Source organism: Canis lupus, chromosome 17 (assembly GCF_011100685.1).
Source record: "Canis lupus familiaris isolate Mischka breed German Shepherd chromosome 17, alternate assembly UU_Cfam_GSD_1.0, whole genome shotgun sequence".
In the NCBI taxonomy this organism is placed as follows: domain Eukaryota; kingdom Metazoa; phylum Chordata; class Mammalia; order Carnivora; family Canidae; genus Canis; species Canis lupus.
Genome location: NC_049238.1, coordinates 38,197,915 through 38,215,630, shown reverse-complemented (window position 1 = coordinate 38,215,630; position 17,716 = coordinate 38,197,915). Strand labels below are relative to the sequence as shown.

The 17,716-nt window shown below is 37.1% G+C and overlaps 1 protein-coding gene across 3 annotated transcripts in view; it reads right to left on the bottom strand.

Annotated features, from left to right (window-relative positions):
- EIF2AK3 (eukaryotic translation initiation factor 2 alpha kinase 3) overlaps positions 1–17,716 on the bottom strand; it is a 64,570-nt gene that overhangs the window by 18,578 nt on the left and 28,276 nt on the right. For all 3 annotated transcript variants that reach the window (XR_005372452.1, XM_038561499.1, XM_038561500.1), the window contains 9 exons: positions 12,199–12,393; positions 10,880–11,010; positions 9,008–9,242; positions 7,588–7,750; positions 6,448–6,588; positions 5,482–5,604; positions 3,935–4,155; positions 3,465–3,577; positions 1,590–1,712 (listed from right to left, as the gene is read on the bottom strand). Coding sequence is in view for 2 of the 3 variants with exons in the window: in XM_038561499.1 (XP_038417427.1) it covers positions 1,590–1,712; positions 3,465–3,577; positions 3,935–4,155; positions 5,482–5,604; positions 6,448–6,588; positions 7,588–7,750; positions 9,008–9,242; positions 10,880–11,010; positions 12,199–12,393 (1,445 nt within the window). In the remaining variant the exon portion in view is untranslated. The remainder of the gene's footprint in view (positions 1–1,589; positions 1,713–3,464; positions 3,578–3,934; positions 4,156–5,481; positions 5,605–6,447; positions 6,589–7,587; positions 7,751–9,007; positions 9,243–10,879; positions 11,011–12,198; positions 12,394–17,716) is intronic.

Genomic DNA, 17,716 nt, shown 5'->3' with positions numbered 1-17,716 from the left:
ATAAAATCTGAACTCCCTTGCTTGGCATTTAAGGCTCTGCAACTCTTCTCCTCCATTACTCCCCCATCCCTATCCTTTATTTCACCCATGTCAGAACACATATAGTGCTCTACACCACCTCCAAGTGTTTTGCCTAGAGCCTTTCTTAGGCCATTTCACATAGTCAGCCATCCCTTCCTTACACATCTGTCTACTAAGCAACAGGCTACTTTTGAATACCCAGAACAAATGTCACCACCTCCATAAAGTTTGTCTTCCTTGATTTCAGTTACATCTGTACTTTTTTCATGAGAAGCTATTTACTAATCTGTCACCAGGTCACAACCTTCCTCGCATTGTAGTTATTTGAGTATATATGCAAAAGCCTCAGAGTTTTTGGTTCTTGGGGGTAGAAGCTTTGCTTAATTTCATATCCTATGTGGTGCTTGCACATATGAATATTTAAACTACTCAAAAATTATATACCAAGGAAAATAATTAGTTCCATAGTACACAAATCCCTCCTAGTCCTGTGTCCCTAACTGTTGGACAAAATGTTTAACTACTAATTACAAGGACAATACAGCAATTAGTGCACATTAATCAAGAATCAACAGGAGCTTCCCAAAATAGATGGAAAAGAAGGCATTATTCAAAGCCCATCATCTTAAGCATAACACTGTTCTGAGTCAGAAATGCTACTTCTAGCTCTATCCTATGGAAACAGATGTGGTCAAAAATTTATATAAAAGATGGACATGGGACTTCTGAGTGGCTCAGTGGGTTAAGCATCTGCCTTTGTCTCAGGTCATGATCCCAGGATCCTGGGATTGAGTCCCATATCAGGCTGCCTGCTCGAGGGGAACCTGCTTCTGCTTCTCCCTTGCCCTCTCCTCCTCCTTCCCCTGATTGTGCTCTCTCTCTCTGTCAAGTGAATAAACAAAACCTTTTTTTTTTTTTTTAATTTGGACACTGCAAAGTTGTTTTTAACTGCAACAAATTTGAAACCCAAATGTTTAACAATAAGAAATAGTTAAAATATTTCACATGTATCAATTGGAGTGTTATCCAGCCATAAAATATTTTAAGTTTATTTTAGCATTTTAATAAAATATTCTTAAAAACATGGAAAATGCCAAGGATACAATAAAGGAAGCAACAGATACAACTGTACTGTAATGGTAAGTATGCTACTAACTAGATGAATTTATGATCAGATAAAAAATTATCAAGGGGAAAACCCTAACATGGTAACAGTGAGGATTATCGGGAAGAGAAGACACAGATAATTTTTGTTGTAATACTTTTCCCTTTTCCACAATAAACAGATTATTTTTAAATGGTGCTATGTAGTAAATATGATAGTCATCATAATTCACTGTGGAAAAGTCCTGATTAAGAATCAAAAACAAGGGCAGATTTTTTTTAAGTTGAGGCAAAGCAATCTAAAGAGATCACCCCTTTTAGGACAGCTGGTTACCTGGTGGCACTTAGAGGCTAAGATTCAGGAGGTCGGAAACTGTTTTTGGAGTATAGCAAGAAGGACATACTGCCTATGGGATGAGCAAGATGGTGCTAGGTCCAAGCCCACTAACAATGCCTTCCCTTACCTGTTGGGGAGGCGGATTCTCTTGATAGCATAATTGCAGTCATCTACTTTGTTTTTGGCTTCGAAGACTACTCCAAACCCGCCACGACCCATACACTGAACTGGTTCAAAATCTGTCAGATAGCTTAAAAAAAAAAAAGGGAAAATTTAATAATTTATGATTTGCACACTCATATTAATTTAGTAGTTGGCTCAGCTGATTAAAGGATGGAGTTAGGAGGAGAGGCAATTGATCCCAATCTTCTATGGGCCAATTACCTTCACAGAGAATGAAGAACAATAATCTATACCCCTAAAAATAGCTAGTCAAGGCACTTTGGTACAAATTCACATCTCCCCAACTATAAAGCTCATGAAACTCACATCCTATTCCTACAGGGGCAACTGAATTACTGTCCTAAAGGAAACAAATGTATCTTCTGAAAAAAGAGATATCTTATGTATGATTATAGATTCTATAAAATATAAGTATCATCTTGCCTAAGATCCTAAGTGACAAATGATGAAGTTAGGACTTGAACCCAGAGCGCAGGTTCTTCATAATGCCTACAATATAGCAGGCCTTCAGTAAACATTAGCTATTATTATTATAGAGCTTCCTGCCTTTGAAAAACAATCAGTTGTACTCTTCATATTGAATAAAATTAAATCTAATTCAATTTCAGAGTACACAACACATATTCTGGTTCTCTTCTCAACGGCCTTATAGATGTATGTTTACTCACTCTACCCTACTCCTCTTGTCTTTACCTAACTCTTCCTTATTCATAATTTACAGTTCAATGAAAATGCAACCTCATTTATAATGCCTTCTGGAATCATCGCAACCAGACTGAGTCACTTAGAGTTCATGGCTTTTTTTCTTAGATGTTTGTTTTGCCCAGTATTGTCTTCTCTCAGTCCCTCCAGGATAGGCCCAGTCATTTTATTTGTCACAAAGCTGAAAATACCGCCCTGCACTCAGTTTTTCAGAGTAAATGTTGAGTGAACAATGAATGGCTTCAGTAGTGGATTACCTCGTGAGAGCTGTCACATCCCTAGTTCTCTTCCCTCTCTGCCTGCTGGTGTTGCCGGCCACTGACATATTAGTCAGCATCCTTATCAGAAGGGTATTAAAACTTCTGCCATTTCTAGTCACCTAGGTAAATTCTGCTTTGGAAAACTTGTAGCTAAAACAAACTGATTACAGTCAATTTTCAACTTGTGATAATACAGTATGAAGGCAGCTTAGATAAATTAGGTCCACACATAATCCAAGTGTCACACATTTTAGCTGTAATTTTCATTTGGTTCTGTCATACCCTAGATGTTATGCAGTAAGGTTATGTATAAGAGTTCCTTGTCCCTATATCACCAAGTGCTAAGTATGATATCAAAACAAAGGGGAAATGTAGGAATAAAGCATGTAATATGAAAAATGAACCACAGCACCATCCTATATCAAAAAGCATAAAAACCCCTATACTTGATAGCTGCTGATTCCCTACTTTTACGTTACCTTCAAATTATCTGAATTGCCTACTTTTTAGGTGACTCACCTCCCTCTTCTAGTTTTAAAATGACCTATTGGTGTATTTCCCTCCATTTTTCTACTTCTCATTCTAGATATAGACGAAATAAATAATGAAGTCATCTCAATATGAACTTAATTCTGAACTTCTATAACACTCTATTTTTATCCTTCTTGGGGTACATATCATTTTGAATAAATTCAAGTCACTTGAGGGTTAAGTTTATGTCATATTTACCTGGATATTCACACATTAAAAAAAAAGTTAAACAAGACCTTAGTTTAGAGGTCATTTCTTCCTTGATTCAAACAGTTGCCACCAGAAGCTGCAGCACAAATGTACTTTATGTATGACAAAACTCTTACCGTGATACATATCCAGAATTTTTTATGTCATTCCAGCTGCTGTCCTTAGCTTCTCCACTTACAGAATCATATTTACTTTCAGTTTGACACTGAGTTTCAGATTCCTTCCTTTGCTGATAAGGTGGGGGAAAAAAATCAGTTTCAAAGCTGACTTGAAATTAGCTAACAATCTTAAGCTATAAAATAACATTTAAAAAAATAAATAATATGGACAAAAATAAAAGTATTATAAGAACACAGAAGACAGCATTTCCCTTGATAATGCGAAGTGAAATGGGAGGGGTGAAAGCCAGATTGTAGCAGGCTGAGGAGTGAAGGAATATTAAGTTAGGAGAAATGAAAGGATGGGCAACAACGATTTCATGGTGAAACTTAAGTAAATGGCTTCTTGCCCCTCCATTCCCCGCACCCCGCACACACACTATTCTCCCGACACTCTGAAATATATTAGATTCTAAAAAATGTCTTACTCTGTGAGGATGAGGATGGAAAAGTCTACGGACAATAAAAGTTGTTGCTATGATACAAAACAGAATAGTTCCAACTATTTCTTTCCACCAGTGTAAGAGGAGAACAGGATCCTTTTTGCGAATGTTCTTGTTGTAATTTGGGTTATCAAGAAATCGGACTGTGATATGTGTGCTCCGTTTGCTTCTCTCCCTCTTGTAGTATGGTAGATAATAACCATTATCTTCAAAAACAAACATTAAAAGTCTTTTAAAAAAAAGATAAAACAATACAGATCCACCTTTGTTAAAAATTATTTTCCTATCACTTCTATTACTAATTCATTTTATTAAAATTTCATCTCGTCTTTAACACTTTTCGATAGACTCATTACCCTTTTTTCTTTTTTTCTACACTAACATATTTTCCTTTGTTCCATAAGCATCACAGATTTTCTTTGTACAAATAATAAAACTAGAAAAAAACCCCGTAAGGGCCATCCTATTCATTACCTTCTTGATAATCCAATTATTTAAATATAAGGAAGAATCAGCAGTATTCTATCTTCCTGCAAAGACTTTAAACTTTAGTCTCATTTGGCATCAATTAAATACACATTTTATTGTAAATCATTCTTTGTAAACTCAGAAGAAAACATCTCTAACGGTCTCCTTGGTTCATTTCAAGCTGTCAAAATGAGGCTATCCTAGAAAGCATACTGCCTGTTTGTCTTCTATTTTGTACCATGTGGACAGATAATTCTCTCTTAACCTGTATTTTAATTGGCATCAGATAAAGACTGCTACCTCTAGGTTAGAACCTTCTGTGTTTGTCAGTTTAAATTTTACAATAACTTCCCAGTTCTAGCATCTAGGTGATTGATGAGGCGTTTGTTTTGTCTAATGCAGATTTGACAATTTTGTTTAATATCTAACTGTTGAAAATATTTTCATATCCGAATACACCCTAACTTCAAATACCCAGGAATGTATTTTATGTCAAATTTTACCTACTCTTGACTTTTGCACTAATTTCCCTTATCAGAGGACAAAGTTAAAATCCCCTCATTTTATGCATTTTCATATAGCAGTATGGGAAACACATATTTTCTTCATTATACATGCTGATATTATATAGATTATATTAAATAGGTTAATAACCTACATGAAAGCTAATCATAAGAATTAATGCTTACTGAACACTTAGAATTTGTGAGACACAGCGTTAGTTAAGACTATATGTGCATTATCTCATTTAGACCTCATAACAACCCAATAAATAAATATTATAATTACTATCCTTGCTTTACAGATGAAGGAACCAAGATGCAGGTAACTTAGGTGTGCCTAACCTAGTATGTGGCAAAACTGGGTTTTGAACACTGGCAATCTAACTCTGGAACCTGCACCCTTGGCCACCATTCCTACTATTCCTCTGAAGGTATTTTATATTTTCTACCTTCCAATTAACTACCTTTCATTTGAATCCTACTAATTAATTTCAAACTAATAAATAAACTAAAACAAAAAATAAAACTTGATATTTTCAACACAAGCTTCATCACACTTACCATATGGGTATTGCAAGATTGAAAGTGCACCATTACTGTACTCTTCGTGAGAGAACTTATCATTACTAAGACATTTGTCAAATTCGTCAGACCCTACCAAGACAGGAGTTCTGGAAGGAGAATCTAAAAGAAAATGGTAAAATCTTAATTGTTAAGACGTCAGTGAAAATGCACGTATCACATTCATTCAAAAAACAGATATTTAACTACAGTTCTGCTCAAATATGTTGTCAAACAAATGGCTCACGGTTCTTTAACAAGCATAGTCTTGTAGAGAAGATAAGTCACTTAAAACAAGTAACTAAAATAGGATGTGATATATGCAATATAAAACATACAAGCTATGGAAAGATAACTGAAGGAATTAGATGGCCTAGTATTTGGATTCAATTCATTTAAGTGTTCAAAGAACATGACATGACCAGATAATGTTTCACAAAAAGTCTTTCTTTTTACATTTTTTATTAGAGACTGAGAGAGAAAAAGCATGAGTGAGGGGTGTGTGTGTGGGAGAGGGGAGAGAGAGAGAGAGAGAATATCAAGCAGGCTCCACCGTCAGTGCAGAGCCGGATGGGGGGGCTTGATCCCACAACCCTGAGATCATGACCCGAGCTGAAATCAAAAGTCAGATGCTTAACTGATTGAACCACCCAGGTGCCTATTTCATAAATATTCTTAATATGTTAAGACCTAAATGATACTTAGTCATGGTCAGTGAATGGTTTAGGAAGTTTCTATGTTGTCTAGAAATATTTTTTAAGACTGATTTCTTTAGAAGCAGCTTCTGTTTCAATGAAATCATGTTGTAAAGGATAATTAAAATTCACTGACTTCTGAAATACCAGTTTGTCAGAAAATAAAGAGGACATAACAGTTGTAATCTCTGTTCTATCTATACTAGGACAAAGAAGATGATAAGGCCTCTGAACACTTCAATAATATTACAAAAGTTCATAATTCACTTACGAATTAAGGGTTTCCACTTGATGGTTGGCAAAGGCATAATTGCATATTCATTATTGACAGATTCCAAAGCCTTGGGACTTGTAGGAAACTTTTCTGAAATTCTGACTGATGACTGGAGATACAGCTGACCTCTGTACATTCCTGAATCAACGAGAACACTGTCAATTATATTTGGAATCAAGCACCAATGATTTTTTTCAAAATTATTCATTTTGATTTAGTAAAATTAGATTAATCTGTTATTTCTTCCTGTGGTACATAACTCTTTTCAAAGAAGAATCAAGCCTGAAGTACTCCAATGTGACCCAAAGGCTATTTAATAAAAACAGAAGAGGAAAGTTACACACAAATTACAATGTTTCTCACTGAATAATAATTTCCAGCAATTACCGAAACATTTCCAGTAGGAAAGTTCAAAGAAAAGAAATCACTATATACTTATAATAAAACTCATAGCTCAGATGAAGTAACTTTCTTTTTAAGGAAACCAAAACATCTGTAATTTCAGACACTGCTAACATACCAGTTAAATACTATCATGGTACATGTGTAACATGTTATTCTTTCAAAGTCTTGCCTTCCATTGAGTTTGAGGAGCAGACAGCACATTCATTGAGCTTAAAAAATTTTATAAGTACTTGACCACCAACACTAGTACAAATAGTTAGACTCAAAGATTTGCAAATTTTATTTTGCAGAGGCCTTCAACCACCCAGAAGCACATCAGAATTCTGTTATTATTTCTCAGATAAGTTTTAAAGACAAATAGAAATAAACCTAATCTTTGGGAGAGGGGGCCAAATTGACATAGATGCAGATATAAATGTAGAAAATTTCAGCCTCTGAGGATATAGGAGTAACAGGATACAGCATGCTGTATGTTGCCATATTCCTAACCTTTCTAATATAGGTCTCAGAAGAAAAGAATATGCCACAGTATTTGGAAGTTTCAGAATTGGATAAATGGAAAAAAAACGGCAGGGATGGAAACCAAACTATAAATCTTAAGGGCAACCTAAGCCAGAGAATGTATTTAGGAATTAAAACTACTACAGGCACATGTGAAGTAGGCAGGAACAACGTGGGAATAAACCTTAAATATTAATATGTCTTATCACTAGATGAGACACATCTACTCACCCAGGTAAACACTGCTTTCTGTGGCTCCTCGAGCAGCTTCTACAATGTCTTCTTCATCTTCTAAAACTTCATCGTTAGATGCGTAACTTGTATCATCAAAAAGACTGATGGGAATGACTTTTCCATCTTTAACCAACCAAGCAGATGCAATGGGAGTACAAAACTAAACAAAAATGTAAAAGAAATTTCACATTATTTCAAGCAGTATTTATGTAATTCAACTCCTAACATGACATTTAAAAATCACATTTTACAATTTCTCCAGCTTTAAGAGGTATGATTGACAAATAAAAATGAATATGTTTACAAAATGCCATGTTTTGACATATGTACACATTATGAAATGATTAGCACAATCAAGCTAATTAACATATCCATCACCTCGCAGTTATTTTTTGTGTGTGGCAAGAACATTCAAGATCTACCTCTCTCATATCACAGTGTATATGCATATTAAATCATCATGCTGTACACTTCACATGTATATAGTTTTTATTCATCAATTGTGCCCCAACAGACAAAAAAAAATTTTTTTTAAAGATTTACCCTTGGGGTGCCTGGGTAGCTCAATCAGTTAAGCATTCGACTTTTGATCTCAGTTCAGGTCTTGATCTCACAGGGGTCATGAGTTCAAGCCCTGCATTGAGATCTACTCCCAACAAATATTAAGTACACAATATAGTATTATTAACCTTAGTCACCGCATTGTACATCTCCAGAACTTATTCATCCTGCGTTACTGAAATCTTGTACCCTTTGACCAACATGTCTCCTATCCCCCGGCCCCTGGCAATTACCATTCCCCTCTGTTCTAGGATTCCAACTTTTTAAAATTCCACACGTACGTAAGATCATGCACTATTTCTCTCTCTGTGCCTGGCTTATTTCACTTAGATGTCCTCCAGTTTCATACACGTTTTTGCAAGTGACAGCATTTCCCTCTTTAAGGCTAGATAATATTCCACCATGTACATATACACATTCCATTTTCTTTAACCATTCACTTACTGAAGGACACTTAGATTCCTCCTACATCCTGGCTACTGTGAATAATGATGCACTGAACACGGCAGTGTAGATATCTCTTCGAGATACTGAGTTCACTTCCTATGACTATCTTCCCAGAAGTGGGACTGCTGGATCATATGGTAGTTCTATTATTAATTTTTTGAAGCACCTCCATACTGTTTTCCATAGTGGCTGCACCAATTTACAACCCCACCAGCAGGGCACAAAGATAGAAAACAATCTCACCAGCACTTGTTTTCTGTCGTCTTTTTCAGAAGAGCCACTCTAACAAGATGTGGAACTACAAATTTCTTAAAGCATATAGAACAGGCTGAGGATCCCAAGTGACAGTTATTTCCCTCTACCTGATACATTTGGTCAAACAGAGAAAGGAAAAGATGTTTTCAGGTACCTGGTATTCCCATTCCAGCTGTCCTCCTTTCTTACTGAACGCCATAACCTTCCAGTCAGCAACTGAGACCTTTATCACTGTGTCCAACATGGCAGCTTCCTGTTCTTCCACATCTGAAATAATTTTAGACCCTTCTTTGTTCCCACTGGGCTTTAAGGTGCTTTCAATAAATCCAGCTCTAGTTTCCATGTCTGGAATATACCGAAGTTCAAAGTGGCCAACACTGAAATTCCACCTTAAATTTACAAAGGTTTGTTTTAGAAATATACACTTAAGTAAAGGGACCAAATAATAAAGAATCATCCTAGATTCGAGAAGCAAACACTAAAATTTTGTCAGGAGAAAAAACAACAGAATTTTCTGGGAGTGCTCTGCTGACTTATGCCACAAGAGGGCATCACTTTGTCCTGATTCTTTAGAAACAATGGTTCTGCGTTGTAAACGGACAATGGCTATGGGACAGATTTTCTCTCAAAAATTAACAAATGTTCCTATATCCAAATCAGAGCAATTTTCTCTAGACACATCAAAGTTACCTTAAAATGAGGGTAGCAGCAGTCTGCTTTCTTTATTACAGTCTGGGCACATTTCATTCAAGTGCAGAAAAATTAATTTAAAAAAATAGTGCAGAAAAATTAATATATCCTGATAAACCAATGTACACAGTAAATGAATGCATTGATTTTATATTTATATGAAAACATAGCCCCAAAAGGCAATGAGACCCAGTGTACCAAGCCTGAAGGTCATACCACCTCAGCTCCAATCTGAGATCTCCTGAGATCTGGCAAGTCATTGAACCTTTCCTGAGTTTCACTGTCTTCATCCGTAGAGTGACAGTAATAATGTTTCCCTTATAATTAATATACAGAAAAATCACTTAACTATTAATAATATAACGACCTGTCACTTAGATATAAAATGGCTTGATAAGTCTGAAATCTATTGCAAAATATACTTAAGGAACATGACTCTTCTTATTCTGGTAACTCTTAGATCCGAGACTCTTCCTATTTTGGTAACTTAAGTTGGTAAATTAAGATGGTTATCTGTTCCTATTGGTGGCTGGACACCCAGCAAGCACTCAAATACTTAAGGAAATAAAATCCCATCAGGATAAGAAGGTCAGGTTGCCAGCAGATGCAAAGCCCTATTCACAGTCCAGTGAACATAGAAATTCTTTCTTAACTGAGTTTGAGAAAACAGGAAAGGAAACTGAATTATATTGCATCAGATTAGACAAAATCGGAAAGTCTGGTTCACTTTCAAAAGATAAAGATGAGATCTCAAATGATTTTTACTACAGAGACAAGTTAAAATTTAAAAAAGCTTTAAAAAAAATCAAGCATGTCATTTAGGACCAGCCATTATCTTACTTGTTAACCACATATTTAAATGTAGAAATTACATAAAGAATTCATTATTTGAAAAGGGAAACAAACAAATGTTTGACCAAATAAATTACACTTTAACACTTTAAGAAAATAAACTAAAATGTATTTTTAAATTGGGATTGTCAAAGATACTAAGAAACTACTTACTGGAGAGAACCAGAGTCAGAGGCCCTAGCTGAAATAAAGCACATTAACTTTGTCCTAAAAGTGTTCTGAATTCCAAGAACTGTGATCAGTGAGGTTCATTGTATGGACCTCCTCCTGCTAATCACCTCCAGAGCACATGGTGGGAGTTTCAACCCAGAATATGTTAATAATCAGGAGACTATTTTTATTTTGGGGCCTACATTTCTCTTCAAAGAGTTGTATGATTTTAGGACAAGAAAATAGTTCAGGAAATCTCCATAAAGAAAAATCTGAAAAATCTGGGTTTTGCTGAACTTTTCTTTTCAACAGCAACATTTCTCTGAATACATACTTCTCATTGCCACTGCGAGGTCCTACAGCTCTAACGGTTTTCTGGGAGCGTTGCAGAAGCAGGATGTCTTCTTGTTCTATGTCATCGTTATCCCACTGGCGACAACCCAAAGCTGAACAGATGTACCTCACCTGAAAAGAGATACAAGTTTTGCAAAGAATACAAGTTACAGGAGATCAGAGACATTAAAAGAATCTATGTGATTTATTAAAAAATGAGGAGATCTGTAAGAAATACCCAAGTATTAAGAAGTATCAGTTAGACTACCAAATCCTAAAATAAGTTACTTAAAACCATAAAAGAAACAATACATATTTATTTCAGGGAATGGTTTTTAAGGATTTAGATAATTTTATTTGGAGGGTTTCCATGGAATATACAAAAAGAAACAGATAACTAGTTGTGATCTCCTAGCAATTCCAGGTGAATTTTTAAAAATTAGCCTCAGAGTTCCTATTTGAATGGAGTATTAAGTTTTTAGACTTAAACCTTTACTAATAGCTATAATATGTAAAAGTGCCTCCGTCAATTTTCATTAGAAAGAAAAAGGACTCTTAGCATGATTGAACTAAAATCCTCACAGAAAGAAACATACCTGCTAGAATATCAGAATTTTGTAGCAGCACAACAAATCACAGAACCAGATGATTGGGTTCAATCCCACTGTTTTACAGACGAGAATACTGAAGGCAACTGAGGATCACAAGGCCTCCCCAGTACAGTGCAGATGCAGGGAGTGGGGAAGGCAGAAACATATCAGCAAGAATGAGACGGGGCTATGAGCCTAACACTTAGATAAGGAATCGTTAGTGTTTGAAAAATTCAAAGGTCTAAAGGTCATTTTTCTATTCTTCCTCATTTTAGTCTTACGTCTATATATAAAATATTCACATATCAAGTTTAAGGGATTAAAAAAAGATAAAGTCGGGATCCCTGGGTGGCGCAGCGGTTTGGCGCCTGCCTTTGGCCCAGGGCGCGATCCTGGAGACCCGGGATCGAATCCCACATCGGGCTTCCGGTGCATGGAGCCTGCTTCTCCCTCTGCCTGTGTCTCTGCCTCTCTCTCTTTCTCTCTCTGTGACTATCATAAATAAATAAACATTAAAAAAAAAAAAAAAAAAGATAAAGTCTAGTGTGTATCAGTTGCATTTTACACATGTTATTTTGAAATCTTCACAATATTCCTAAAGGTCATACATTTTTGTTGCCATTTGGACAGATGAGGACTCCTCCAAATATTAGTAAATTATTAATAAATTAATTCTTCTATCCCTATTTACTCTGATTTCTCCTCCAGACAATTCAACATTTTCACTCACCTTGCCACTATATGCACTGAGTCCATATGTAGTGAGAGACTTTCCGCCAACCAAAACAACATCATCTCCAAATTTATAAGAAGATTCAAGAAGTGATTCAACTGTAAAAGGAACTGTTTCCATGCTCTCACGGTCCCGGTCCCACTGGAAGAGGTCTCCATCCAGGGAAGGAATGATCATCTTATTCCCAAATACCTAAAACAAAAGCTAACTTTTAAAGGGATAATAACTTTAGTAACTAAGAGCTGGAGTCTTGAGCCTGATGTTTTCTAGCCTCCTTCTGAGCAGCATGTGAAGTGGTACGGTTCATCAACCAAAAAGCAATTTGAAAGAACTGCCAGTCTCTCCTGGGGCCGACGCATAATATTCTAGTATGGCTTTTCTCAAACTGTTATGGATGTGCCATAATGATAAGTGAGCTACCAAAAGAAAGTTTTGTGATCAAGTGAGTTCAAGAAGAGGTTACAGGAGTTCTTATAGCAATTAATATGCTAATGTACAGGGGCACCTGAGTGGTTTAGATGGTTAAGCATCTTATTGATGATTTCAGCTCAGATCATGATCTCAGGGTCTTGAGATCCAGACTCTGCTCTGGGTGTGGATTCTGCTTAAGATTCTCTCTCTCTCTTTCTCTCTGCCCTTCCCCTCCCCATCTCCCCGTGTTCTATTAAAAAAATGATAATGTACAATATGACTTTCTAGTAAAGGTCTAGTAAAGGGATAGTATATGCAGTATCTTCCAGACTTATTTTATCCAGGGCAATTACTGTCACAGGCTCAGATCCATGGAATACAGGTTGATTAAAGCAATGTCCCAACCTTTATTTACTTTCTCAAATCTGCTATAAGCTGCAAGCCTGATAACAAAGCTCCCTGATTTTAGGCTCTTAGTTGTCCTTCCTTCTTTTACCAATGTGTATTGAGGGCCTACTATGTGCCAGGCATAAGTATACTGCTTGGGAGAGACCACTCAGCAAAAACAAAACAAAATAAAACCAACCAAACAAACAGAAATCCAAAACAAACCAAACCAAAATAACTGCCCTGTGGAGTTCAAACTCTGGTGTTGAGACACAAACATAATGAATAATCACAGAGTATGTGAGGTTATACATACCACAGGAAAAAACAGAACAAGATAAAGTAGGACAAGAAAACGTACATATGGAGGGGGGAGTATCAAAAGGGAGGCTCAGGGTAGGCCCCACTGAGAAAGTAACATTTGCGCAAAACTTGAATCTGGGGGAGTTAACCATGCTTATATCTGGGGAAGAGCCTTGGCAAAGGCCATAAGATGCAGGAGTGAAATGTTGGAGGAAGCACAAAAAACACAATCAGGCTATAGAGGCAAGAGTGGAGGCATGGAGAGCAAAAGGCGATGATGGATTCGATTAGGTTGACAGCACTGGAAGTGTTGTAGGTGGTCAGATTTGGGATATAATTGGAAGGCAAAGCCAACATGATATCATGGTGGATTCTATATAGTATAAGCAAAAGAAAAGAGTTCAGGGGATTTTGGCCATGAACATCTTGTTTCTTGAGAAAGGGTTTTAGTACATGACTGTGATATTGGCCTTTTGGCATTTAAAAATATATACAACTAAAAAAAAAAATATATATATATATATATATACACACAACTTGACTCAGGTGCCTGGGTAGCTCAGGTGTTAAGTATCTGCCTTTGGGTAAGGTCATGATCTCAGGGCCCTGGGATCGAGCCCCCCATCGGGCTCCCTACCCAGCATAGAACCTGCTTCTTCCTCTCCTCTCTGCTTGTGCTCTCTCAAATAAATAGATAAAATCTTAAAAACAACAACAAACTTCAGTATCATTAAAAAAAAAAATAAAAATCTATACAACTTGAGTTACTTCAGCTAAGGCACAAATACTTTCCTGACCAGGCTCAAAACTTTAGAAAAAGGGAATATAAAAGGGAATATAAATAATATATTTATTATGAGTTTAATAAACAAAAACAAAGGGCACCTGGGTGGCTCAGTCATTTAAATGTCTGATTCTTGATTTCAGCTCAGGTCGTGATCTCAGGGTTGTGAGATTGAGTCCCACATTACGCTCTGGGTGCAGCAGGGAATATACTTGAGATTCTCTCTCTCTCTCCTTCTGCCCCTCTCCCCACCAGCTCGCTCTCTCTAAATAAATAAATAAACAAATAAATAAATAAACCTTTGAAAAATAAGCAAAAAACAAAACTCCAAACAAATGTTGATCTTAACTTTTTTTTTTTTAAAGATTTTATTTATTTACTCATGAAAGACACAGAGAGAGAGAGGCAGCACAGGCAGAGGGAGAACCAGGCTCCATGCAGGGAGCCCGATGTGGGACTCGATCCCGGGTCTCCAGGATCAAGCCCTGGGCTGAAGGCGGCGCTAAATCATTGAGCCACCAGGGCTGCCTTATCTTAACTTTTTTTTTTTTTTTTTTTAATGATAGTTACAGAGAGAGAGAGAGGCAGAGACACAGGCAGAGAGAGGGAGAAGCAGGCTCCATGCACCGGGAGCCCGATGTGGGATTTGATCCCGGGTCTCCGGGATCATGCCCTGGGCCAAAGGCAGGCGCCAAACCGCTGCGCCACCCAGGGATCCCTGATCTTAACTTTTTTATAGCAATATTTCTCTATGTACTTCTCTGTTCCTCAAGTAGACTCTTATCTTTAAAGGGATATTTACCTGAAACCGTCCTTACAGTCACTGAAAGTGCTTACACAGCCTCCCTCCCTCTAGCTGGCCCCCACACTTTGGGATTCTCTTCTCATCCACTTTTTTCGTTTTCTAGTTCAAATCCTTATATCTCCTGCCTAAACTATTATAATAGCCTCTTTACAATTCTTACCTGGCAATTTCCTCAAACTAAACTCTACATATCTTCTAGATTAATCTCTGAGTAAGAGTTAAGCTTGTTATGACATACTTCAAAAATTTTCAACAGTTCTCTATTATCTTCTTATTAAAGACCCCAAATCCTAAATCTGATGTTCAAAGTCCTCTACACATGACCTCAAACAACATTTTCTTCCTTGTCTTCCACTTTTCCCCACATGGGCAGAAATTGGGCATCACCACTTACATATATGTAATGTTACTGTTATTGTCCTGTTATGTCATTGTCAATGTCACTTCTCCCTGGAACACCCTCCCATACCAACACTGCCTACAGACACCTCATCTGGCCTCCAAGTTAGCAGCACTTATGCTTTTGCTTTGAAATCCAATAAAATGATAGCAATGTAAGATTACTGACTAAGATCTTCCCATTCCTTAACACTATACTTTACCTTTTGCTGTAACTATAAACTGAGATAGCATTATATTCTCAAAACTTGTTTGTACCTCTAAGAAATACTTATCACATACACTAATGTTTCTATATTTCTGCCTATACAACGTTTATACAGTGGTTGTAAAAGTAATGCACCTAAACCTGGTGCCAAGGTTTTGTTATCCAACTCCACCGCCTACCAAAGGACCAAGGCTCCTCAGAGAAATGTCTGATTCTAGGGCTGGGGCAGGGAAGGGACAAGATGAGATTTGAACATTTTATTATTTTAAAGAGTAAGGATGTGCACAAAAAAGAAGTACACCACTGACCACATCTGGGACAACTTAAGTACCAAAATAATTAAGTACTGAGTTATAAAGTACTGAAGAAAAAAAAGAATTCATGAGTTCAAATAGATAAATAATACATGGGGGAGAGGGGAGGGCTCTTCCTGAAATGAAATGCCAAATGTCTACTGGTAAATATGAAGGGAGGGGTGAAGTTGGAAAAATAAAAATTTTGCTACCATCATAGTAAAGACTGCATTAAGAAAAAATCAGCAATAGTGTTAAAACTAGGGATGGAAATTTTGATGAGGAGTAGGATATTTGCCCAATCTTAAAGTGTCTCCCTGTGGGCTGCTTATTAGTTAAAGAAACTAAAAACAGAAACAAAACCAAAAAAACCCAGTAATTATATAGTGGACAATTCAGATAAGACCTTGCCCAGATGATCAAAATTAACATCATCGATGAGTGACAGATGTGACACCATGAGAGACGGCACTTCCCCCATGCAGGATTCTAAGCCAAGAATGCACAACCTAGATCTAATCACCAGGAAACACTAGACAAGCATATAATGAAATTTCTTTTTTCCTTTTGAGAGAGAGAGAGAGCAAGACACAAGCGGGCAAAGGGGGGGGGGGGTAAGGGAGGGGAGGAAGGAGGGGCAGAGGGAGAAGGAGAGAGAGAATCTTAAGCAGGCTCCATGCTCAGCTTGGACAAGGACTCTGAGATCATGACGCAAGCTGAAATCAAGAGTTGGACTGAGTTACCCAGGGGCTTCAAAATGAAGAAATTTCTATACTTTTTAAATAAAACGGCAGAGAGACTGTATTCTTCAAAATGTCAATATCATAAAAGACAAAGTCTGTGGAAAAATCTAGATAGGGCAGCCCAGATGGCTCAGCGGTTTAGCGCCACCTTCAGCCTGGGGCGTGATCCTGGAGACCCGGGATCAAGTCCCGCGTCGGGCTCCTTGCATGGAGCCTGCTTCTCCCTCTGCCTGTGTCTCTGCCTCTCTCTGTGTGTCTCTGATGAATAAATAAATAAAATCTTAAAAAAAAAATCTAGATAAAAGAATCTAACGAGAAAAATAAATGTACTACCTGTCCCTAGACCACAGGGTATACTGGAGGTAAAGGACACTATAAGAGATATCATGGCACCCTTTGTGGATATTGTGGGTTTGGTTCCAGACCACCTCAATAAAACGAGTCAAACAAATTTTTGGTTTCTCTGTGCCTATAAAAGTTATATTTATGCTATATTGTAGTCTATTAAGTGTGCACTAGCATTCTGTTTATAAAATAATGTACATATCCGAATTTAAAAAATACATATTGAAGTATTTAGGAGTAAAGGGCCATGATGGATGGATAGCTGATTCATCTCCAATTGTTTTAAAGATAAGGAAATGTGTAGGAGGGGTAGGGGGAGATAAAAGGTAAGAAAGAGAGACAACTCAAATGATAAAGCAAACAAGGCTTGGGGTAGGTAAATCTGGGTGCATAAAGATTGGTCCTTTTGGGGTTTTTTGGTATAATTTTAAGGATTCTATTTATTTATTCATGAGAGACAGAGAGAGAGGCAGAGATATAAGCAGAGGTAGAAGCAGGCTCCCTCACTGCAGGGAGCCCGATGTGAGACCTGATTCCAGAACTCCGGATCACACCCTGAACCAAAGGCAGGTGCTCAACCGCTGGGCCACCCAGGTGACCCAGTAACATTTTTATTTGTGCAACTTCCCGTAGTTTGAAATTATTTCCAAAGAAGAGGTTGAAAAGAAAAGAATGGTACTCAAGAGCCTTGTAGAAGCTTGGCCATTAAACTCAGAAGGCCATACCATTAAAACAAAGGTTCATCATAATCCCGGGTATTTCAAGATCACTATCACTCTTTATTGAAAAAACATTTGATTTTTAATAAACTCTCAAATGGCATCAGCATGTATACCA